Source organism: Syngnathus scovelli, chromosome 16, assembly GCF_024217435.2.
Source record: "Syngnathus scovelli strain Florida chromosome 16, RoL_Ssco_1.2, whole genome shotgun sequence".
NCBI classification, from domain to species: Eukaryota; Metazoa; Chordata; class Actinopteri; order Syngnathiformes; family Syngnathidae; genus Syngnathus; species Syngnathus scovelli.
In genome coordinates, this window is record NC_090862.1 from 9289020 (window position 1) to 9314817 (window position 25798).

General features: G+C 51.1%; 1 protein-coding gene across 2 annotated transcripts; it reads right to left on the reverse strand.

Annotated features, from left to right (window-relative positions):
- Positions 1–404: 404 nt before the first annotated feature.
- Positions 405–9315, reverse strand: LOC125983468 (adenylate cyclase type 9). Of its 2 annotated transcripts, none has more exons than XM_049744680.2 (10): positions 8740–9315; positions 6490–8570; positions 5173–5294; positions 4688–4789; positions 4412–4530; positions 4236–4338; positions 3537–3745; positions 3266–3419; positions 3046–3179; positions 405–2465 (listed from the first exon to the last, which is right to left on the reverse strand). In XM_049744680.2, the coding sequence occupies exons 2-10, from the start codon at positions 8246–8248 to the stop codon at positions 1244–1246; spliced, it is 3924 nt and encodes a 1307-aa protein (XP_049600637.1). In that variant the 5' UTR covers positions 8249–8570; positions 8740–9315; the 3' UTR covers positions 405–1243. The 2 variants fall into 2 exon arrangements, with proteins under 2 accessions (XP_049600637.1, XP_049600636.1); XM_049744679.2 differs by having other exon boundaries at positions 4412–4611; positions 8740–9312.
- Positions 9316–25798: the final 16483 nt, after the last annotated feature.

The following is a 25798-nucleotide window of genomic DNA, read 5'->3' on the forward strand; positions in this document are numbered from 1 at the left end:
GCCATTCTACCGACTGAGAACGTCAATTGTCCACTTATGAGACTTATTCAAATATGATGGTCATGACAGAAATTCAGATTTAAGTCTAACAAAACACATTTTTTTTAAAAACAGCGTCAACTTCATAAAGAATACATGAATATACACATTACATGATACTTACTAAGTACTCATTGGCTCATTACTGAAGCGTACCTTTACACATTTCGGTGAGAACTGTGTGCTCATAAGCACAAAATCTCTTTGACTCCATTTGTATGAGTGCGCTCCAAAGGAAATCAATACAGCAGGAATAACAACAGCACATAGCAGAAAATAATATGACAGTGCAAGTCACCATGTGCCTTGTGAGTGGAACGTGTTACAATGATTTTTGCTTCAAAAAGGCACGACTGACATACATGGAAAATATACATCAATAATTTAATCTAGTTCTCACATTGGTACGGACAGAATTAAAGGCACCCACAACATTACAAAAACGGGCCTATGAATGTCAAATAACACACGGCGCTTTTTCAATCAGCCAAATGGGCAACAGAGTCCTTTCTATATGCTATGGGGGCTATCATTCGTTTAACACCAAGGAAGGCCCGAGCCGAGATTGCGACCCGGAGCATCAGAACCGTAGGGCGGAGGACCTCGACCCATTGCGAGGTGAGCCGTCTAAAACCAATTTAAGTCAATGACAATCCTACAAGTGTAGAACGCAGTTTTGAGGGAGCAAGCTAATGATGGCTGAAAGCAAGCCGGACAAACTCTGAGAGCATTTTGGGGGGGTTTACAGCGAAGGCTTCGCATTTCGACAAACATCAATTCGATGCGGATTTCACAACTGGCAAAGAGCGGCTGACCAAGGAATAGGCGACTTGAATTTCACAATCGCTTGCTCGCCATTGGAGCAGAAAGACAACTGGCGACCGACGGGTCACAAGAACATTTCAAGAATTGATGGAATCCAAAAGTCCATTGGATTTGCATTGCTTTGCTTCCACACAGAGTTCGGAGATCATTTGAAGCGCGTCGTTTGAGAATCAAAGGCAAGCAGCTTCCAAAGCAAAACGGTGACACATCCAAAGCATTTTGGTTTCCCTTTAAGTGTAAGGAGCAATTGGATTCCAAAGGCACTAAGAGAAGACGGATGAAAGGTAGAGCAGATCAAGTGTGCACTTGCTCATGTCATCTTCCTCGGAGCTGGCCGCAGTTTTCAGCATGAAACAAAGCAGGCAGCAGGGCGAGCATCCTAATATGGATGAAGGGTCCCCCCAGCGCTGACTGGAAAAGTCAGTCGGCGGAGCGTCGGCGAGACTACGAATTGGCTCTCATTGGCCGCCTCCAGGTCGTTGAGCTCCGCGCAGGTCAGACCGCCGTGCGACACGGAGCGCCTGGCATGCCGCTGAAGCCCTTCGCCTCTCTCCCAGCAGGTGGAACCGGCACTAACGCTGGGCACCATGCCGTTGTCGCCGGCCGCTGCACTCGACACCGCAGCTGCGATTTCGTCGGTGGGCGAGCGGCCGATGCTGCCATCCACTTGCGCCCGGATCTCCGGGGACACAGAGAGCTGGTATTGCGGCACGGGGCCGCCGCCCCCATCGCACTTGGGGTAGAGGAAGGTCTTCATCCGCCCTTTGCCCTTGACGTTGACGGTGCCGCGGTAGTCAAAGTCAAAGCCCATGCCGCTCAGTGCGCAGTAGCTCTCCTCACTGACCTGGACGCGGCACTCCACGCCAGTGGTGTCCATGCGAGAGGCGATGTTGACCGTGTCCCCCCAGATGTCGTAGAGGAGCTTGGTGGTGCCAATGACCCCGGCGGTGAGCGGCCCGTGGTTGAAGCCCACGCGCAACTTGAAGCCGAAGCCCAGCATGTTCTTGTTGAAGTCGTCCACCACCCGCATCATTTCCAGGGCAAATTCAAAGAGGGCGTGCAGGTGAGCGCCAGGGTGCCCGGCGCAGCGCTGAGCGTTGAGCCCCGCCGCAGCCATGTAGGTGGCGCCGATGGTCTTGATTTTTTCAATGTCAGCGAAGGCGGGCGTCCGCAGCAGCTCGTCAAAGTCGCCAATCAGCTCGTTGAGGACACGGTAGCACTCCTTGCCGCCTTCGTAGCTCTCCTCGTAGAAGTCGCCAAAGTTGACGACGCTGGCGAAGATGACGCCCACGTTGTCATGGTTCTTGGAGTAGCTTTGCGTGACCTTCAGCTGCTCGGCCACGTGGACGGGGATGATGTTGCGCAGCAGCCAGTCAGCCTGGTCCCTCATGTTCTGTATCTTGATGCGGTGCTGGTCGGCCTCCACGTTGCCATGGTAATGCAGACGGTAACTCACCTCCGATTCCCGGCTGAGGAACCAGACCAGGAGGAGGAGCAGGAAAAGGGCCACGCAGGCTTCGGGGCCCAGCAGGTCCCGGGCCCGGCTGTGTGTGTCCCACTGGAGGCCCGAACTGTTGCTGCCGCCGCGCTTCCTGTCTGACCTGCAGGGTAGGAGAGACCACGCGCAACTTAAGTCTCTTGCGCAACCTCAATTGGAAAATGGCTTCCATGTGCGCTTAGTCTTCTGGTAAAAATGTGAACTGGCATACTAAGTTTAGATTTTAGCCCGCCCAAATTTCAGCTCTGGCCCGTGATGACGTCAATACGTTTCCATTCTGATTGACTGCTCGCAGCAAAACTTGGAGCAGCAAAGGACACGCGTATTAGCAGAGGAGGATTGGGAAGAAGAAAAAAAACTTACCAGGAGAAAATATTTGCAGCAACTCCAGAAGAAGTAAAACATATATACAAATCACAAAGTCGAATGTTGGTTATTGCAGAGCTGCGATATTATGTTCATTTTTCCTAGTGTAGTATGTATATAGTAACAGTATATTAGTAACACGGCACAAAACCTCGGCCGATTTTTCTCTCCGTTGTCAATTTGAGTAAATACTAAAGCATAAAGTCAGTCAATTCAAATCTGGAATTCAAATCTTTCTTTTGTCAGTTCATTCAATACGCTTTTTTGATTGGGCTTGTCCGATTTTATTCTGCCAACGGCCGGTAACGTGCTCCTACCTGCAGGGAGACGTGAAGAGCAGCGAAAGAAGTGCCAGTCCAACTAAGGTGGCTAAACTGGAGCGCATCCAGTAGCTGAGCGGGCAAGCATTGCAGAACTGAACGATGGCAATGAGGAAAGCGCAGCAGATGAACTGTAAGAGAGGGGGGAGGGACACGACAAAGCAAAAGAGGCAAGGATTATCAGGCATCGTTGCAAGCGCCCAGTATGACGCCCCACCTGAAGGGAGCCGTCACAGGTGACGTGTGAGAAGACGGCCAGCGCGGGTAGCGACACCGTGACGGCGCCGATGAAGTGACGCGCCATCCAGCCCGACGCCGCTTCTGTCAGCGTCCGCGTGCACTTGGCCGCGGCATCCGGCCAGAAGGCCACACTGGTGGCGGGGGTTGGGGGGTTAGGGTATGGTCACAGTAACTCACTGTGGTCTTCATCCGTCAGTCTGCAAGCATTTGGAGCGCTTGCTTCAGTGACCTCATGGCACTTCACTCACCGTACTGCAAAGATGAGAGCCGAGGCCTGTAGCAAGGCAGCCGCGGTGGTCACGATCACAGCTGGCGTGGGTAGACTCAGCCCGGTGACCATGGGGCGAAGGAAGCAGGCCAGCGACAAAGCCAGAAACACAGACGAGCATAGCAGCACGTCCAGGAAGGAACCAAAGGTGGGGCTGGCGAAGGTCCGCACCGACGCTCGGGCCACCACCTGCGATGCCCAAAACGCCAGCGAGTCTGCAGATGCTCAAAGTGCACTTCTGTCGTCGACCAGCAGAGGGTACCGCAGCCTCACACTAAAATTGCCAGCGCCCAAATTGTTTAGTGCAGGGGTGCTCAAACATTTTCAGCTCGCGAGATACTTTTAAAATGGCCAAGTCACAAAGATCTACCCACTAAAAAAAAAAAAAAAAAAATTGTTTTTATATTTATATATCAATATCTATCTATCTATCTATCTATCTATCTATCTATCTATCTATCTATCTATCTATCTATCTATCTATCTATCTATCTATCTATATATATATATATAGATATATATAGATATATAGATATATATATCTGGCAACCCGCCAACCTCACCAGCTCAATCCGCGGTTGACAATTTTTGAGCATGTTTGTGTGCCACTCCCGGGCCAACAGCTCAGCGGTCCCAACCTGGTGACACCAGGACGAGCGTGGTGGCGCAACAAACGCACCTCCTTTCGGTAGCTGAACCGGTAGGCCGATTCCAGGCTCTTATCCAGGAAAGCCAGCCCCAGCTTGTGAATGGGCGGTCTGTAGAAATAGTCCTTCATCAGGCTGTCAAAGAAGGAGCAAGCAGTGCAAATTATCTGGAGTTTGCCAAGTGTTGATTCTGGAGGGCCATCCTCACCTGTCCCCTTTGATGACGTCCACAAAGTGGGCATCGCTTCTCTCCCGGAAGTTCTTGGAGCGTAGCTGGTCCATGCCCAGAGCCCCTCCGGCCCACGTCTTCTTCTCCTCCTGCAGCATCTGGCGCAACGACGTTTGGCTGTTGTTGAGAGCTTCCGGCCGGGGACCCAGCAGGCCGTTGCGAACCTTCGCCGGGGCAGCCTTCAAAGGTCCCCGGGTAAGAGACGGCGGGCAGGTCCGCTTCGCAATAAATGGGCCGAGGAACCGGCGGCATCACCTTGCCATTGCCGGTCTCGCGTTCTTTCCTGCAGCCCGGCAGCTTCACGTCGCCTTCCTCCAGCACCCGTTCCTCCCCAAAACTGCAGGATGGGCATGGGGGCTGCAAGGGAGGGGAGCAAGCGTGCGTGCCAAATCTTTTTATTTGCATTTGGGGGGCTGCCGACCTTAAGGGAAAACGGCACTGCCGTTTTGGTTAGCAATGAGCCCGGTGTCGAGTGAAGTGCAACGTCTCTGAGTGCACAAAACGACTTTAGAAGCCAGGACATAAGCGGCCATCGCGGCAAACAAAGCCAGGATGCAAGCGGCCATTGAGGCCTGGAGTGTGTAACGCACCATGAAAGCCTTGGCAACGCCCACATGAGCAAAAGCAAATCCATGACAAGTGTACACGCATGTGGCTTCAGCAGGCAAAGACAAACAAATAATCCAACATAACATAACTTCTACCTTCTGAACATAACTTCTACCTTCTGAGCCACTCACCAGGGGAAGGCCGGAGGCTCCGTCAGGGGGGGGCGCCCCCTGCGAGCAGCACCTCGAGTTGGAGCAGCTACAAAGAGGGGGCTTGTCCCATTTCCTTCGGGAAATCAGGTAGGTCCTCAGGCCTAGAAAGAGAGATTTGGAAGAGCCACAAAGGCAGCGTTTGGCCTCCCGCTTTAGGCTCTCATTTTGCTTGGAATAAGTGCAAACGCGATTGTAAGCACTTCAACATCGCAGCAACAATGCCAACTCAAGCGTCAATTAACAAGATTTACAAAGGAGGAAGAGAAATTTGGCAGATTTGGCAAGCCTTTCTACGCCAACCAAGCCATGATGCGGCGTGCCGAGCGCTTTGCTTTTCCAAGCACGTCCCAAGGACACAAAGCGGGAGTTGGACGAGCCCTGCCATTGCCATCGTTTGGTTTGACGGCCTAGCTCGTGCTGAATGCAAACTTGTGCTGGCAAGCATTTGAAACGCTCCAAGGAGGGATCAAATGGCGGCCTCACTGTTTTATCCACGCACAGCCATCCACCCTGACATCCTCCTCGGGCGGACTTTCTGACAGAATCTCAATTGCTTGATTTTCTCATTCTTGAGATCCGAACGCGTATAATTGTAATTTGAGTGAGTGTTTTTTTTTTCCCCTCAGAATACGTTTGAGGCATACGAAGAAACACCCTGCTCCGACGAGGCCGTGGCTTCAGTATAGCCGTGCGCCGCCCGGCAACATCCCAAAAAGTCACTCCGCTTATTCGCTAAATCTCGTTTGCCTTTCCCGCTTGAGTCATCTGAATGCCAACGAACCCCGGGACATGTCACAGAGAAAAGCGAGAGGGCCAAGGGCTTCAAAGGCAAACAACAAAATGAGGCATGGCAGAGAGCACGCTTTGCAAGCACTGTCCGTCACTTGAGCCATGCTTGCCGGGTGCACAGGCAGGCTTCCCGGGCCGGCTGCACCCCTGTCGTCTCCCCTCATTCATAATTCATGCACACTTCCTGCCATGCACACTAATGAGTCACTGCAGCCACAATCATTGCCCTCGCCAGGGTGGGAGTGCAGAATGGGTGAGCAGGCGCTGGCCTTCTGTCACCCCGAAATTTTCGACATCCTCGATCACAAAAGGAGGAAAGCTTGGGCGATATCCAGTCAGTATCTTTATGGGCGCCAGGTGAGCACGGCCAACTAAAACGCCGCCAGCCTTGAGAGAACCTCATTGCAGACATAGATGCAATGGCCAGCCGGGAACTCGCTCAAGACGGGACAGTGCCACAAACGGGCCTCAGTTCAGGATCCCCGCTGACAAAAACTTTGCACTCACCTTTCAGCTGAGCTGCCACTACGCCCGCTCCGATCCTTTGGTCGACACGTCCATCTTCACGGGGGTAGCGCTCGTCCAGAAAGTCGGCTGTGGCTTGCGACAGGTGGACCTTGCCGGCCACGCCCAGCTGCTCCATCAAGTTGGCCAGGTTGACGTCATTGGACCAGACGTCAAACTTGAAGCGTTTCATGCCGAGGATGCCGCAGAGGACGGTACCGGTGTGGACGCCCACCCTCATGTTGACCATCTCCCTCTTCTCCCGGCAGAAGGTTTCGATGGCCCTGATCATGCCCAGGCCCATTTCCACACAGCAGTAGGCATGGTCAGGCCTGGGCTCGGGACATCCGGCCACGCAGTAGTAGCAGTCCCCCAGCGTGCTGATCTTCTCGCAGCCGCTCAGCTCACACAGCTGATCGAAACGTCCAAACAAGTCGTTGAGAAGGCCCACCAGGGCGTGTGCCGACTTATTGGCTGACATTTTAGTAAAGCCCACGATGTCGGCAAAGAGGATGCTGACGGGCTCCATCCTTTTCATGTTGAAGGGTCTGAAGATGATCTGACCTCGGGGGATGGAGGCCTTCTTGCCTTTGTCGCCCTTGGGACTGGAAATGACAACGGCCGCCCTGCTGGCAGAGGCGCCTGTGTCCTCATCGCCCTGCTTCATCAGTTCGTCCGCCACCGTTCTGGGCATGACCGAGTGGATCATTCGCTCCTTCAAGGCTTTCTCTACCTCCAGGTCCTTGCCATGCATGATGGATTGCCCCACCTTCAGGAAGGTGCTGCGTGAACGCACCTCGGACATGACAAACAGGTGAACGCCCACGGCGTGGGCACACAGGTGGAGCAGAGCTTTGGCCGGTGCCAACCAACAAAGCCTTTCCAGGTCTTTGTCAGGGGCCAAGCTCAAAGCGCCCCCTTGAGTGCAGGTGAGGTGGAACCACCCCAGAGTCTCAAAACAGAGCGAGTAGAGGAGCCCCAGTAGGATGGAGGCAAAGAGGCGCATGCGGAGGACGCTGTAGAGCAGCAGCAGAACCTGAACACAGAGTGAGAAGGTGCCGACAGGTGAGACACAGGCGGAGCGGATGCGACCGCCCGTCTCCAGGCAGGAGAGGTTGTGCGTAGGCCCGCCGAGGCCAACCGCGTCCAAGCGCTCTCCCAAGCCCGTCGTCTGGATTTGAGGGACCAGGGTCAGCCCCAGGGTGACGACAATGAGCAGCAGGGAGGCTCTATCGTAGCAGCGCGAGTAGACCTTGGTGAAGGTGAGCAGTAGGAGGAGGAGGCAGAAGAGGAGAAAGGACGTAGTGGGGAATAGAAAGGCCGTCCTGTTGCAGCGGGACGGGTTGGCAGCAAAGTAGAAGCCCCAGAGGGCGGCGGTGGCCGACAGGTAGAAGAGCGCGTAGCGGAAACGCCGTCTCGTCTGAGGGAAACAGCGTTCTCGGCATGCTTCCTCCAGGATGGACGAGTCGAATTTCGGGTCCCAGAAGTGACTGGCGGACCTCTCGAAGAGCTGGGGCACTCTCTTCTGCGACCGGAAGCTCTTGACCAACGTCTTCTTGACTGACGACTCGCCAGAGCTGCTGCAGCTGGACGAGATGCTGTACTTGCAGCGTTTGGATCCTGCTGCATGGCAGCGAACCGGCTGCCCACCTTCGTGCTTGTGTCTGCCGACACCGAGCCTCACCGAGACACCCTCGCCACTCGAGTGGCAGCTCGCCTCTGTGCTGCGAGGCAGCAGCTGTTGACGTTGGGGGGATGCCATGTTGTGATCGCCGAATCACACCTTTCGTGAGGGGGGAAACACCCAAAGCCCCGGGAAGGCACGCTATGACCAAACTAATGATTGTTCCAGCTCTTTGTGGCCAAAAGGCAGAGTGGGAACAAAGGGAAGCTCAGTTAGCAGTGGAGACCTCAGGGAAACTTCAACTGACCGGAGCACCGCCACTGACTCATCCATTGCTTGACATCAGTATTCGCGGCCGTCCGTCGCTTTTGACGCAATGCACACTGCATCCTCCGCAGGATGGATTAATCCTTAAAGCGTCTTCAACCGTGATTTGAGGACAGGTTCCAAAATGCAAATCCTGCAAAAGAAAGTAATTGACTTTATACATTGGTTGAGCTCCAGTTCGGTGAGGCAAGGCAATGTTTTAGCCCTTCCAAAATGATTTAAACATGATCTTGGAGATTTAACAGATTATGCTTGCGTGCTCATTTCTGTTTCATAATGTCAACAAGAGACAAAATACTTACTTTTTGGCCAGTCTACTGCAAATGGCATGCAAACGATACCAACAGTGTCCTGCTTGGAAAAACAAAATACGTAATCCAATGCATCGTCGGATCGGCCCATCATCCCTTATATTTGGTTTCCTGGGAAATGGCAGACGGCGAAGAAAACCGTGGAGGGCAAATCAAAAGGTCCCCGCGGTCTCTCCCGACCACGCCACAGTCCCGCAGGTCAAAACGGCACGGTACCGCCTTCGTCCGCCCACTTGCATTGAATTTGAAAGAGGTGCTCTGTTCATACCTGCAGTTCCACACAAAATTAGAGGGCAGCTTCAAATAAAAAACCCTGCCTCCTCCGCCGCGAGACGGGATTGTCTTTTCGCTGTTTGATGCACACATCCAATCCGTCCTAACAGCAGCGACAACTGTGAGAGACATGCTGAGAGTTTCTTCCCGGCCGAAAGCATCTCCATTGTGTCTGTGCGCACGCGCGCACGCGTGTGTGGCGGCTCGACTTGACGGCGTTTGTGTGTGAGACAGAGAAGAGGACGAGGATGCGAACTTGTTTCACTTCCGACTCTGCCTTTCAAGCTAAAACGGTGATTCAGTCGAAGAAAAAAAAAAAAAAAAAAGCACCTCACTTCCGATCATTTTCGTCAAATTAAAACTTTGCACAGCAAGGCGCCAAGTGGACGACGCATTGAAAGCCAGTCACTGGTACTGTATTCAAACACTTATGCTTTCTTTTTGCCTTGCTGGCTCGTAAAGTTATGAAATGACAAGAACATATTCTGTTAGCATTCGTGATCCGGGTCTTTTTCTTCTTCTTCATTTCACAGTCGTGGCATCGGTGACCAGTTTGAAATGGTCGATAACGTTACTCACGGGATTGGGGTAGGGTAGCAACGGCACAGGTGTCAAGTTGTAGGCTTGGGTAGGTCATTGAAAGTACATACACATCAGAGGCGATTGCTCTAAGACTGCAAGGGAAGCTCAGCTTCACCTAAAATGTCAAAAAATAAGTGATCAAATATATACATATACATGTGTACATGTCATTGACTAAATATGCGCTGCAACGCGCTTAATATTTGTTCAGAATCAGCTTCTTATCACTGATAACGACGTGGCTTTCCTCTCACTCATTCTCGCAGCTGCACAGTGCTTTAAACAGTGTAGACCAGTGGTTCTTAACCTTGTTGGAGGTACCGAACTCCACCAGTTTCATATGCGCATTCACCGAACCCCTCTTAAGTGAAAAATAAATGTATTTATTTTTCAAATTCAAGACCTAGATGTTTTTTACTGGTGCACAAAATGAGCCGTGCATAAACATCACCTTGTTAAAAGAACAAAACCAACACAATGCATGAACTCACAACAAGTTACATACCTGCAAATCAGTGCGACTTCTGCTGTTGCCTTTGCGAGACCAGTTCAGATATGCGTCATCACAAATTTACGCGATAAATCAGGTGTGTTCGGACCTCCGCAGTGGAGGCTCTGCCGAACCCCTGAGACCAACTCACCGAACCCCTAGGGTTCGATCGAACCCAGGTTAAGAACCACTGGGCATCTACCAAGTTCAATAGGGAAGCAAAAAGTGCAGCGAAACGAGACGAGTCATTGGATAAATAAATGCTGTCCCGGCCATCGGACGCCCATCGGGAACACTTTTTAATTTTAATTCTGTTCAGAGTTGCACAATATTTTCTTTGTTAAAAATGACTAGATGATCGACTTTGTAGTCGTGGCATCGGATTTGCGGCCGCATGTTTTGGACACTCGGGTGAAGAGAGGGGCGGAGCTGTCAACCTATCACCACCTGGTGGTGGGTTGGCTCCGATGGTGGGGGAAGATGCCGGTCCGACCTGGCAGACCCAAACGCTCTGTGAGGGTCTGCTGGGAACGTCTGGCAGAATCTCCTGTCAGGAAGAGCTTCAACTCCCACCTCCGGCAGAGCTTTTCCCACGTCCCGGGGGAGGCGGGGGACATTGAGTCTGAGTGGACCATGTTCCGCGCCTCCATTGTTGAGGCGGCCGACCGGAGCTGTGGCCGTAAGGTCGTTGGTGCCTGTCGTGGCGGCAATCCCCGAACCCGCTGGTGGACACCGGCGGTAAGGGATGCCGTCAAGCTGAAGAAGGAGTCCTATCGGGCCGTTTTGGCCTGCGGGACTCCGGAGGCAGCTGACAGGTACCGGATGGCCAAGCGGAACGCGGCTTCGGCGGTTGCTGAGGCAAAAACCCGGGCGTGGGAGGAGTTCGGTGAGGCCATGGAGAATGACTTTCGGACGGCTTCGAGGAAATTCTGGTCCACCATCCGGCGTCTCAGGAGGGGGAAGCAGTGCAACGTCAACACTGTTTACAGTGGGGATGGCGTGCTGCTGACCTCGACTCGGGACGTCGTGAGTCGGTGGGGAGAATACTTCGAAGACCTCCTCAATTCCACCTACACGCCTTCCATTGAGGAAGCAGGGCCTGGAGACTCTGAGGCGGATTCTCCAATCTCTGGGGTCGAAGTCACTGAGGTAGTTAAAAAACTCCTCGGTGGCAAGGCCCCGGGGGTGGATGAGATCCGCCCAGAGTTCTTAAAGGCTCTGGATGTTGTGGGGCTGTCATGGCTGACACGCCTCTACAACGTTGCGTGGACATCGGGGACAGTGCCTCTGGATTGGCAGACTGGGGTGGTGGTTCCCCTCTTTAAGAAGGGGGACCGAAGGGTGTGTTCCAATTACAGGGGAATCACACTCCTCAGCCTCCCTGGTAAGGTCTATTCAGGGTTTCAGGAGGAGCAGTGTGGCTTTCGTCCTGGCCGTGGAACAATGGACCAGCTCTACACCCTCGGCAGGATCCTCGAGGGTGCATGGGAGTTCGCCCAACCAGTCCACATGTGTTTTGTGGACTTGGAGAAGGCGTTCGACCGTGTCCCTCGGGAGGTTCTGTGGAGGGTGCTTCGGGAATACGGGGTGCTGAGCCAACTGATAAGGGCGGTTCGGTCCCTGTATCACCGATGCCAGAGTCTGGTCCGCATTTCCGGCAGTAAGTCGGATTCGTTCCCAGTGAGGGTTGGACTCCGCCAAGGCTGCCCTTTGTCACCGATTCTGTTCATAATTTTTATGGACAGAATTTCTAGGCGCAGCCGAGGCGTTGAGGGGGTCCGGTTTGGGGACCTCAGCATCGCGTCTCTGCTTTTTGCAGATGACGTGGTGCTGTTGGCTTCTTCAGGCCGTGATCTCCAGCTCTCGCTGGAACGGTTCGCAGCCGAGTGTGAAGCGGTCGGGATGAGGGTCAGCACCTCCAAATCCGACTCCATGGTCCTCGATCGGAAAAGGGTGGAATGCCCTCTCCGGATCGGGGATGAGATCCTGCCCCAAGTGGAGGAGTTCAAGTATCTTGGAGTCTTGTTCACGAGTGAGGGGAGGATGGAGCGTGAGATCGACAGGCGGATCGGTGCAGCGTCGGCAGTAATGCGGACCCTGTACCGGTCCGTTGTGGTGAAGAGAGAGCTGAGCCAAAAGGCAAAGCTCTCAATTTACCGGTCGATTTACGCTCCTACCCTCACCTATGGTCACGAGCTATGGGTCGTGACCGAAAGAACGAGATCTCGGATACAAGCGGCCGAAATGAGTTTTCTCCGCAGGATGTCCAGGCTCTCCCTTAGAGATAGGGTGAGAAGCTCGGTCATCCGGGAGAGACTCGGAGTAGAGTCGCTACTCCTCCACGTTGAGAGGAGCCAGATGAGGTGGCTCGGGCATCTTATCAGGATGCCTCCTGGACGCCTCCCTGGGGAGGTGTTCCGGGCATGTCCCACCGGTAGGAGACCCCGGGGACGACCCAGGACGCGCTGGAGAGAGTATGTCTCTCAGCTGGCCTGGGAACGCCTTGGGATCCCCCGGGATGAGCTGGATGAAGTGGCTGGGGAGAGGGAAGTCTGGGAGTCCCTCCTAAAGCTGCTGCCCCCGCGACCCGACCCCGGATAAGCGGAAGAAGATGGATGGATGGATGGATAGCGACAAATTGAGCTTCTATTTCTCGTGGGTTCTTTTTGTAGCTGGTTCCATTTGGGGACTGACGTCTATCACTCTTTCTGACTTCTATCGCAGTTTCTGTCCTTACCGAGCAGTAGGTAAATAAACCGACACATTTTATGATGGAGGCCGAAATTGAGCTTCCCCTCCTTGAAAGACCAGCATCCGCCACTGGACGACACACAGAGTGTATATTGAAGGATATCCAGTCATCTGTTTTGATTTGGGCTTGTGAACAATATTGTCATTTTTTATGCATGCAATTTTTCAAAGAAACTATTAGAGCCGGCTGTCCATAAACAGCTTGCCACGTTCTACAACTGGCCCACTATTTACATTATGAGGAGTCATTCGTGTGGCGTAAATTCAGCTCTGTCTTCTTTTTCTGATTTTGGGTGAGAAGTGGGAGTAGCCCTCCTGAACTGTCGCTGGCATAGATATGTGATCAAGGACACGTTATTATCCCTATCTTTCCATAATAGCTTTTATTTTGAAGAGTTTCCTGCTGAAGGTGTGTTCTCACTTGACTATGTGCTTGTGTGAAGCAGACAAAAGAAGATCCTCTGGAGCGAGGGGAGAGTAACGACCTATTATGAGGCTGAGAATGAATGTAATCAATGACAGCAGTTAAAGGGGCAGACTTAACTTTTGTGGGCGTGAATCATTTCAGCCTGCACACGTTCCCTCCTAAACAGCAGCCTCAACAAGGACACAGACAATGTTGCATGCTTGCATAGACATGCTGGTACGTTAAATGCTTGGGAGAATTTCAAGCAGTGGACTTGTGCGCACTTGAAGCAACGTGTCCTTTACGAGGGCCAATCGAAATGAGATGAGCCCTGCACAGCAGTTTAGATTATATGAGAGCCACTCTTACAATCAGTGTCGGACAAGTCATGTCTTTAAATAGAATGAGAGACAAGACTAGATGCTTTTATGCTTTAAAACCGTGCGCACACCAATGATAAAATCATAAAAGCTGTTGCATACATTCTAGAGCGCTATTGCATCAACATTTTTAAGTTCTACATCCAAGTTGCAAGATGAAAGCAGAAAAATAACTGATACAACCACTTCAGTATCAGAAGGGCACTTGAGATTTTTATCACCTTAGCACCACATATGGTAGTTAACCCCTCCCCACTTCCAGTCACGACAAACTGGTGGTGCAATGCAGGTCCTAGACAAGAAAAAAAGCTGTAAGAGAGCAAGGAATAGGCTCAGGCTATTTGTAATTCATTCAAGCTGTGGGTCATCTGAGATCCGTGGGCGCATTTAAAACAAATGTCAGAAATATTTCCTCCGCAAATGATGAATTTTAAAACACAGTTGCGACCGGTCACACATACATTGTGCTCTTTCTTTTCCAGTCCAAGTCGTCAAAGGCCCAGTTGTCAGGAGTCTCTGAAAGACGCTCTGGAACCATTATAAATGCAAGTGTGTTTCAGGTCTGTAAGAGGGATTCTGTCAGGAAATGAGGGGAGCTAGGGCGACCAAATGCAGTTTGAATCGGGGTTTATTGAAGGGAAAGGGAGTTGGAAGGGAGGTAGGTGGGGAACGAAGACACAGACGGGATAGAGACTCACGGCCAGCAAACAGACAGACCGACCGACACTTGTGTTAAGGTTGATAGATTAGTTTGATCCTATGATTACGTTGGAGTATATATAACCTGTAATAATTAACCAAACTTGTCCTGTCTTAACAAAGTAGTAGAACAAAGTGCTAAAATCCTTTGAACTGATTGACCAGCTGCAGAGGAAGCAATCTAAGTTGTTCTGTTTACACAACATCGTAAAACACCCTCTGCTATGATTAAACCAGAGGCCAGGGGTTCACCCCCATCCTGTCCACTCTCACCTCCACCCTGTTTCTCTCAATAAATATGCTCTTGCAAGAGGCCTAAGTCAGACTTCGTTCAAACATCGCTGTATGCACAGTGATGAACGACCTCTCCACTTGCAAGTGTTCAAAAGGCATACTATCTCCCGTGTGGTTCTTGCAAATAAGTTAGAGTGAGCACCACTCTAACATTTTGGTGCCGTGACCCGGATTCCAACGTACCCACTGCTGATCGACGGAGGACGACGTGCTGCATTGTCGACAAGCCAGCGTCCATTAGGAAGACCTGGAAAAGCAAGACCTGGGAAGAAAATTCTTCGCTGGGCCAGCATCTTAGGTCTGCCTTCGTCTGACAACAGTGGATTGACGGGATCCGGAAGTGCAACGAACCAGGGACAAGTAAGTAAAAGCCCTGTTGTGAAACGCGTAAAAGTGAAAAGTGCACGAGATATAGCTTGGGTTCAAGTCCCAGTGGAAGGAACAGGCTAAGAAAAGCAGGGCTTCTTTTTCGTTCATCAAAGAAGTGCGTAGATTTTACTTTGTCTGTTTTTCCAAGCTATGGGATCTGGCTTGGGTTAGAGTCCCAGTGGAAGGAACGTGCTAAGAAACACAGAGCTTCTTGTTTGTTAATCAAAGAAGAGCGTAGATTTTTCTTTGTCCGTTTTTCTGAGCCAAAGAACAGCATGGGTTTGAGTCCCAGTGGAAGAAACGGGCTAGAAAAAAACAGAGCTTCTTTTTCTTAATTGAAGAAGGGCGTAAATTCTTTTTTGTCCGTTTTTCCAAGCTGTTTGCCTGAAAGTTGTGTGGTTGAGAGTGTGACTGGAAAGATAAATTGACTAAAAAACAGTTCTAGCATTAATCCACGGTAATAACATAGGTTAGAAATTTGTTGAAAGGTCAATTTAAACCTGCATTGAGGATCGTCAAAAGAAAAAAAATTGGAAAAAAAGTTGTTAAAACCTAAAATACCAAATTAAGATGGGAAATAATAACGGTAAATTTCTAGTTCTTGAAGGAGATGAGAAGTACATGGCGAGTAGATTTCTTAATTGTATGCAATACATGCCGAAGTGGAAGTAAAAGTATGGAGTAGAAGGAAAGTTGACAGTTGAGATGAAGAACGTAGTGGTAGAAATTTTGGAGGAGAGTGTGGCTAGGAAGCCAAAGGGATTGAGAAAGGAAAGAAAAGAAAAGAGAGAGAACTGCAATGTGCTAGAGTGTGGTTGAAAGCTTCACAAGAGAGAAGAGAACAAATTCAAAAGACAAAAAATAGAAATATAAAAAGTGATGAGGCCAATTAAGATTTGAAAAAGAATTCAGTGGCATCCCATTCAATGATGCAGCTGAGAGTCCATATCAGCAACAGCTTAAAATTGTGCTCCTCACTGGTTTCCGCCCTGGATCAGACAACTGTTGGAACTGTGGGAAACGTGGACACTGGTCAAAAGAGTGTTATAGAAAAAAACAAAACCAATCAAAGGGTGGAGGAAGAGACAGAGAAAAAGTCAAATTTTCAGCATGACTAGCTTCCTCCCCTTTGACCGCTCATGCTCCTACAGAGAAAGAAATAGTAGATGTCCATACAGCATGAAACATTCTGAGCGCATTAAAAGAAAAAAAAAAACACGTTACTTTCGGTTTAGAACATTTTTTAGATTATTAGAACTCCTGTCCATACAAGAAGTATGACAATGCTGATTGTATGCCGAATGACAAATTCAAGATTCAAGATTCAAGATTCAAGAGTTTTTTATTCGCCATGTTTGAGCGTGCCAAACAAGGAATTTGACTTCGGTAAATCACAGCCTCTGTTCAACATTTAGGTGACTAACAACAACACTCAGGACATGTGAAGAACGAAAGATATTCTCAAACACCCCCTGATCTTAAACTCCCAAGAGGGCAAGGAAAAACTCAAAACTCCAGCTAGGGGAAATGAGAAACCTTGAGAAGAGACCACAGATGGGAGGGTCCCTCTTCTAGGATGACCAGGCTGCAATGGATGCAGAGAGGACACATAGTACAAACAGTGTAGACAAAAAAGGTGTGGCAAGCGGGATGTTATTGCACAGTAATGACTCTGAGACTCTAAGAGTGGTGTGAGTTCATCAGAGCGACAGCCTGGGGGAAGAAGCTGTCTCTGTGTCTGCTGGTTTTTGTGTACAGAGCTCTATAACGGCGTCCGGAGGGGAGTAGTTCAAACAGGCTGCAACCTGGGTGCGAAGGGTCTGTTGAGATGTTACTTGCACGTTTCCTGGTCCTGGACAGGTACAAGTCTTGGATAGATGGGAGGTTGATTCCAATTATCTTTTCTGCAGTCCTTATTGTCCGTTGCAGTCTGTGCTTGTCTTGTTTGGAGGCCGATCCAAACCAGACAGTGATGGAGGTGCAGAGGACAGACTGGATGATGGCAGTGTAGAAGGTCTTCAGCAGCTCCCGTGGCAGGTTGAACTTCTTGAGCTGTCTCAGGAAGTACAGCCTCTGCTGGGCCTTCTTGCGGACAGAGTCTATGTGGCCGGTCCATTTCAGGTCCCGAGAGATTGTGGTTCCCAGGAACTTGAAGGTGTCTGTGGAGAGAATAGTATTACTGCGGATAGTGAGGGGTGAAAGTGGTGAAGGGCCTCGCCTGAAGTCCACTGTCATCTCCACGGTCTTGAGCGGGTTCAGGTCCAGGTGGTTTTGGCTGCACCAGTGGACCAGCCGCTCCACCTCCTGTCTGTACGCAGTCTCATCACCGTTCTGGATCAGTCCGATGAGAGTGGTGTCGTCTGCATACTTCAGGAGCTTCACGGAAGAGTCACTTGCGGAGAAATCGTTGGTGTAGAGGGAGAAGAGCAGTGGGGAGAGGACGCATCCCTGAGGGGCTCCAGTGTTGGTGGTCAGGGTGTCAGATGTGATGCTCCCCAGCCTCACACGCTGTCTCCTGTTGGTCAGGAAGCTGGTGATCCACTGACAGGTGGAGGCAGGCACCGCAAGCTGGATGAGCTTCTGTTGGAGGATGTCAGGAGCGATGGTGTTGAATGCCGAGCTGAAGTCCACAAACAGGATCCTGGCGTACTTTCCTGGGGTGTCCAGGTGTTGCAGGATGTAGTGCAGTCCCATGTTGACCGCATCATCTACCGACCTGTTTGCCCGGTAGGCAAACTGGTGGGGGTCCAGCAGGGGGCCCGTGACATCCTTCAGGTGGTTCAGTACTAACCTCTCGAAAGATTTCATGACCACAGATGTCAGTGCAACAGGTCTATAGTCATTCATACCTGTGATGGCGAGCTTCTTGGCCACTGGAACGATGGTGAAATGACCAGGAATCAAATTATGCGTGCACGCTAAAGTTAAAATTTGCAAATCAAGTGGTAAAGAAATACAAATTGCTTCTAAACGATAAATAAAGAATTGGAATGTGCTGTCCTCGCGTGTGTGGGCGGGAACCGGCTTCATGATCGACTGCAAGAAATGGCCAGCTTGTGACGAATCATTGATGCCGGGTCCCCCCTTCGTGCGCGAGAGCTGTGCATGTGTGTGCCTAAGAGTGTGCCTATGTGTTAAAATGATGAAATTGGTTAACTTTTTAGTGCAAAGAAATTAGCTAGACTGTGGTCTGTCCAATTTGCACCGCAAAACAGAAACAATTTTGAAAACTAAAACAGAGAGGAAAAGAATGAAATCTGTGGGCAGAAACTGGTTCACACTAGTGCTCATTAGTGTCTCGCCCTGATGACAAATTCGAAAGAAAGAGAAAACATGCTTTCAGGAATTGGATGAAGCAAAATTGTGAATTTGAGACATTGCAATGCTACATTTAAGAGGAATAATTGATTGGTTGTGTTATAAGATTATACAAACTTCTATATGTGAGTTAAATCCGAGAGATTGAGTTCTTTAAATTTAAAAACAAAGAACCCTAACCCAAAGAAATTCAGATTAATTTGCCAGCAGTTTTTTGCGTTGAGTTTTTTTTTTTTTTCAGATTGGTGGATTGTTCTATCAGGAACCTTAGGAAAAATTAGGATATGGGACTTGAGTTGAGAATGATATATGAATGTTGTGTGGAGAACTTGGATAAATTGAGACCAATGTGATGAAAAGACTCCTCTTTGGAGACTGTGTGTGAGATGCAAATGAGCAAGGATGAATGATTGCCTGAAAGAAAGGAAAATACGGGTTGAATGGTTGAAGTTGTTGGAGACTACTATGGAAAATTAGTAGAACAACTTTGAAGAAAGAGTGATTTTGAGGAAGTTAAATGCTGAAAAAAGAAAAATTGCTTTTGGATTGCTAATTAACGAGAAAAAAAAACTGGAGAACCAGTAACATATGCAGAAGATGTGTGAACTGGGAAACTGAAAAGCGTTTTGGAAAGAAAGTCAAATTAAATGATGATAAAATCATATGTAGTAAAGAACACATCCTCCCAAAAAGTTTGTCAAGGTGTGAGACATGGGCGTCGCCAAGCCTCAGAAGGAAGGAGAATGTGGTACAGAGTGGAAGATAAAAGAAATACAACACTTTACTACATATAGATTCTCTAATGCATATGGCGTTATACCATTAAGTTAAAAAACATTTTCAAACTTTTGCTGTAAACAATTGGAAGATGATTGAAAAGTAACTGAAGAAGCTATGACGAAGTGGTGTAGCGGTTTGTAAGGGCACGCGCTTATGCATTTCCCTGGCTAATCAACATTATTTAACTGATAAAGGGATGGGCAAAGGAACCATCTGCTACAGGACTTAGGGTCCATTCCTCCAGTAACCAAGATCTGAGAATCTCCTTTAAAACAGGAGGCAATAAATGGGATTGCCTCTGTCATAAATGGTCTTTGGTCAGGAGGAATCATTTGGAAGTGCTCAAACTCTTCTCGCAAACACTCCTATTTGCCCAGTTCAAAAGGGCTATAAAATTGACTGGTGAATGATACAAGATTTGCAAAAAGCAGACAAAGAACAGTCCTTGGCAGATAGCATGATCAGAGCACTCAAACTGAAAGATGTGTCAAATGCAAATTTACTGCCGCCTGATCTTTCTTCCTCTCAGGTTGACAACGCCATCATACCAGGAGACTGGGTCTACATCAAAGTCATCAAAAGAAAGAACTGGGCCAGCCATGGTGGGAGAATGTAGCTGTTTGGAAGTGCACGCGCTTATGCGTTTCCCTGGCTAATCAACACTATTTAACTGATAAGGGGATGGGCAAAGGAACCATCTGCTACAGGACTTACGGTCCATTCCTCCAGTAACCAAGAGCAGAGAATCTCCTTTAAAACAGGAGGCAATAAATGGGATAGCCTCTGTCATAAATGGTCTTTGGTCAGGAGGAATCATTAGGAAGTGCTCAAACTCTTCTCGCAATCACTCCTATTTGCCCAGTTCAAAAGGGCAATAAAATTGGCTGGTGAATGATACAAGATTTGCAAAAAGCAGACGAAGAACAGTCCTTGCCAGATAGCATGATCAGAGCACTCAAACTGAAAGATGTGTCAAATGCAAATTTACTGCCGTCTGATCTTTCTTCCTCTCAGATTGACAACGCCATTGTACCAGGAGACTGGGTCTACATCAAAGTCATCAAAAGAAAGAACTGGGCCAGCCATGGTGGGAGGAACCATTCCAAGTCTTGCTGACTACCCCCACTGCACTGACGTTGCTGGAAGGCCCAGCTGGGTTCACCTCAGACACTGGAAGTTACAGAGAGTGCTGGACCCCATTTTCGGAGTGGTGGGGAAGTCTGACTACAAAGGGGCCTCATCGTTTTAGGGTGGGGCGTCTCAATGTTGGTGAAGAATCCAGCGATCCCCACTCTGACTAGGCAATGGGATATATCGGTGTCTCTGCCAACCTAGTAGCAAGGTGGACTCCACATGCCAGGTGGATCCTCTGCTGTGTTGTGGTTGAAGCGTGCTATGGTCTATGGGCTCATCTGAATAGACTGATTGACAATGTCAACCGAGGAAAATGATGATCACATGATGAGAACTTTGAGGACTGGTCATGGGACCCCAGAAACCCATACAAAACCAACACTTGGTACCAGTATGTGAAGTTCACTGTGAGATCCCACACAGAGGAGGCATGCTATGTGTGTTCCAAACTCCCCCCTTCCTCCACGGTAGTTCACCTGGAGGCCAGAACAATGATTGTCACTGAAGCGAAATGCATGGCCCCTGTGGGAGGAGTTCGATATCAACACCGTGCTGTCACAGTCAGTGATGCTACCCCTACCACCCTGGACTCACAGAAAATAACCTGTGATCGAACTCTTTTGGATTAATCTCAATGTGACTGTTGAAGGACGACAAAAAGGCTACCTGGAATGGACTACACGTGTTTCATCCAAGAAAATGAAACCCACGAATGCATTATCGACTGCTCTCCAGGAGGAAACTGGATGGGAGCTTTGGACATCACCTGGCACATCTGAGTGCCAGGATAGGAGAGCCATTTCAAGGCTTAAGGGCTCTCCAACCAACATGGCTGCAACACAACAGTTGTCCGATGCTGCCTGCCAACTGGACAGGAGTGTGTGCACCAGTGTGGGTAACAGACCTCACCTGAAGATACAGCATCATCAGATGACAAGGGCACACAACTCTTCTGGACGTCAATGCAGGGCTGTTGCAACCTTTGAACCACATTACCCCGTCTGGGGTACGAATGTCCCTGACAGCCACAAAGTGTGGTCCGTTGGAGACAAAGTTTTTCATGCGCTTTTTCCTTGGATCGGAGTTGGAAAACAATCACTCTTCATAGAGACACTGCACTATTTTCAATCTTTTGTGACTTTCTCGCTGATGGACAAAACAGAGAGATCCAAGCTATTGAACAAATGGTCTTGCAAAACAGGATGGTTCTGGACTTGATGACTGCAGAGCAAGGTGGCGTGTGCAACATTAATGGGACTTCCTGTTGCACATACGTACATTGCAGGAGTTAATGACACTCACATCAACGACGCCATGAACTCACAGAAGAATTTACAGCGGGCCATGTTGGAGGATAAATGGGATTTCATTTCATGGCTATTCTCTGGCGCTGGGTGGCAACTGCTGTTGAAACTTGTGACTCCTATGCTTGTTGTGCTGTGATTGTTGTGCTCATTTACGACCTGTGTTATCTCATGTTTGAAGTCAGCTGTATCAAAATCTGTGTCTTCTACCGTAGCTGAAGTGCGAATGCAACATCTCAGGCATGTCGGATGTGATGATTTTAACGCACTGGAGGGGCGGAGCTGTGCGCAGCGGCAGGAGTCAAGACGTGCTGCAGCTGTGGGAGCAGGGGTCGGCGACGGCCGCGGGTCCGGCGACGGCCGCGGGTCCGGCGACGGCCGCGGGTCCGGCGACGGCCGCGGGTCCGGCGACGGCCGCGGGTCCGGCGATGCTGGGGTGGCGCCCGATTGCGGCCGCGAGTCTGATGGCGCCGGGAAGAGCTCCAATGGCAGCCGCGGGTCTGGCGTCGCTGGAGCAAAGTCTGACGACAGCCTCGGGTCCGGCGACGCTGGGGTGGATCCCGATGGCACACGTGATCCGGCGTCGCGGATAGGAGCTGGTGGTGGTTGCTGTGATGGTCGGTGTCTTCTGTCAGAAAATGAGTGAAGCCAGGGCGAACAAATGCAGCTTGAACCAGGGTATATTGAAGGGAAAGGGAGTTGAAGGGAGGTAAGTGGGGAACGAAGACACAGACGGGATAGAGACTCACAGCCAGCAAACAGACAGACAGAAGTCCACTTTGACACGGATAAAATTCTGACCGTGAGCCTCCAGACAAGACCTGGGAAAACTAGACGACAGCACAGGAACACTGGGCACAGACAGGGACGGAACACAACAGTAGACACCGACAGGGAGAAAAAGACGGGCAGGGTTTAAATACACAAGGTAACAAGAGGAAGCAGGTGACAGACATTACAGTAACGAAAGGGGTGTGGCTGAGGGAAGTTGCCGGCCAAGCGTGCTCTGACATGGCAAGTGACAGATTCTTCATAACTTATCTGGAAATCCGTCCGGGTCTGGTAACCTGTTCGAGATTGGACACTGCAGATCCAATACAACAGACATCACAACTCCCAATTCTCGCTGGAGATATTCTTATGTGCTGTGCTGTGCTGTGCTGTGCTGTGCTGTGCTGTGCTGTGCTGTGCTGTGCTGTGCTGTGCTGTGCTGTGCTGTGCTGTGCTGTGCTGTGCTGTGCTGTGCTGTGCTGTGCTGTGCTGTGCTGTGCTGTGCTGTGCTGTGCTGTGCTGTGCTGTGCTGTGCTGTGCTGTGCTGTGCTGTGCTGTGCTGTGCTGTGCTGTGCTGTGCTGTGCTGTGCTGTGCTGTGCTGTGCTGTGCTGTGCTGTGCTGTGCTGTGCTGTGCTGTGCTGTGCTGTGCTGTGCTGTGCTGTGCTGTGCTGTGCTGTGCTGTGCTGTGCTGTGCTGTGCTGTGCTGTGCTGTGCTGTGCTGTGCTGTGCTGTGCTGTGCTGTGCTGTGCTGTGCTGTGCTGTGCTGTGCTGTGCTGTGCTGTGCTGTGCTGTGCTGTGCTGTGCTGTGCTGTGCTGTGCTGTGCTGTGCTGTGCTGTGCTGTGCTGTGCTGTGCTGTGCTGTGCTGTGCTGTGCTGTGCTGTGCTGTGCTGTGCTGTGCTGTGCTGTGCTGTGCTGTGCTGTGCTGTGCTGTGCTGTGCTGTGCTGTGCTGTGCTGTGCTGTGCTGTGCTGTGCTGTGCTGTGCTGTGCTGTGCTGTGCTGTGCTGTGCTGTGCTGTGCTGTGCTGTGCTGTGCTGTGCTGTGCTGTGCTGTGCTGTGCTGTGCTGTGCTGTGCTGTGCTGTGCTGTGCTGTGCTGTGCTGTGCTGTGCTGTGCTGTGCTGTGCTGTGCTGTGCTGTGCTGTGCTGTGCTGTGCTGTGCTGTGCTGTGCTGTGCTGTGCTGTGCTGTGCTGTGCTGTGCTGTGCTGTGCTGTGCTGTGCTGTGCTGTGCTGTGCTGTGCTGTGCTGTGCTGTGCTGTGCTGTGCTGTGCTGTGCTGTGCTGTGCTGTGCTGTGCTGTGCTGTGCTGTGCTGTGCTGTGCTGTGCTGTGCTGTGCTGTGCTGTGCTGTGCTGTGCTGTGCTGTGCTGTGCTGTGCTGTGCTGTGCTGTGCTGTGCTGTGCTGTGCTGTGCTGTGCTGTGCTGTGCTGTGCTGTGCTGTGCTGTGCTGTGCTGTGCTGTGCTGTGCTGTGCTGTGCTGTGCTGTGCTGTGCTGTGCTGTGCTGTGCTGTGCTGTGCTGTGCTGTGCTGTGCTGTGCTGTGCTGTGCTGTGCTGTGCTGTGCTGTGCTGTGCTGTGCTGTGCTGTGCTGTGCTGTGCTGTGCTGTGCTGTGCTGTGCTGTGCTGTGCTGTGCTGTGCTGTGCTGTGCTGTGCTGTGCTGTGCTGTGCTGTGCTGTGCTGTGCTGTGCTGTGCTGTGCTGTGCTGTGCTGTGCTGTGCTGTGCTGTGCTGTGCTGTGCTGTGCTGTGCTGTGCTGTGCTGTGCTGTGCTGTGCTGTGCTGTGCTGTGCTGTGCTGTGCTGTGCTGTGCTGTGCTGTGCTGTGCTGTGCTGTGCTGTGCTGTGCTGTGCTGTGCTGTGCTGTGCTGTGCTGTGCTGTGCTGTGCTGTGCTGTGCTGTGCTGTGCTGTGCTGTGCTGTGCTGTGCTGTGCTGTGCTGTGCTGTGCTGTGCTGTGCTGTGCTGTGCTGTGCTGTGCTGTGCTGTGCTGTGCTGTGCTGTGCTGTGCTGTGCTGTGCTGTGCTGTGCTGTGCTGTGCTGTGCTGTGCTGTGCTGTGCTGTGCTGTGCTGTGCTGTGCTGTGCTGTGCTGTGCTGTGCTGTGCTGTGCTGTGCTGTGCTGTGCTGTGCTGTGCTGTGCTGTGCTGTGCTGTGCTGTGCTGTGCTGTGCTGTGCTGTGCTGTGCTGTGCTGTGCTGTGCTGTGCTGTGCTGTGCTGTGCTGTGCTGTGCTGTGCTGTGCTGTGCTGTGCTGTGCTGTGCTGTGCTGTGCTGTGCTGTGCTGTGCTGTGCTGTGCTGTGCTGTGCTGTGCTGTGCTGTGCTGTGCTGTGCTGTGCTGTGCTGTGCTGTGCTGTGCTGTGCTGTGCTGTGCTGTGCTGTGCTGTGCTGTGCTGTGCTGTGCTGTGCTGTGCTGTGCTGTGCTGTGCTGTGCTGTGCTGTGCTGTGCTGTGCTGTGCTGTGCTGTGCTGTGCTGTGCTGTGCTGTGCTGTGCTGTGCTGTGCTGTGCTGTGCTGTGCTGTGCTGTGCTGTGCTGTGCTGTGCTGTGCTGTGCTGTGCTGTGCTGTGCTGTGCTGTGCTGTGCTGTGCTGTGCTGTGCTGTGCTGTGCTGTGCTGTGCTGTGCTGTGCTGTGCTGTGCTGTGCTGTGCTGTGCTGTGCTGTGCTGTGCTGTGCTGTGCTGTGCTGTGCTGTGCTGTGCTGTGCTGTGCTGTGCTGTGCTGTGCTGTGCTGTGCTGTGCTGTGCTGTGCTGTGCTGTGCTGTGCTGTGCTGTGCTGTGCTGTGCTGTGCTGTGCTGTGCTGTGCTGTGCTGTGCTGTGCTGTGCTGTGCTGTGCTGTGCTGTGCTGTGCTGTGCTGTGCTGTGCTGTGCTGTGCTGTGCTGTGCTGTGCTGTGCTGTGCTGTGCTGTGCTGTGCTGTGCTGTGCTGTGCTGTGCTGTGCTGTGCTGTGCTGTGCTGTGCTGTGCTGTGCTGTGCTGTGCTGTGCTGTGCTGTGCTGTGCTGTGCTGTGCTGTGCTGTGCTGTGCTGTGCTGTGCTGTGCTGTGCTGTGCTGTGCTGTGCTGTGCTGTGCTGTGCTGTGCTGTGCTGTGCTGTGCTGTGCTGTGCTGTGCTGTGCTGTGCTGTGCTGTGCTGTGCTGTGCTGTGCTGTGCTGTGCTGTGCTGTGCTGTGCTGTGCTGTGCTGTGCTGTGCTGTGCTGTGCTGTGCTGTGCAGGTCATCTGGAGTAGGCACACACATGGCCACACAGCAACAGTCACAAAGACAGTGAGTGTGCATCTATCGGGAATTCACTGAGGTAGGTTTGCTTAAGAACTCTGAGCCGGACTTGGACAGTCGGCAGAGATCGGGGATCGACTCGTGAGTCTTGCGCTTTGCTTAGATTAGCAAAGACTCTCTGTGGACGGCAAATTCATGCACAAAAGGTGGGCCAAGATCTCAAACTAGATCTAAAACTCAAGCTTGAAAAAAGGCTGCATTTTGGAACTGACCCACTGTAACAACCCCCACCCCCCGCC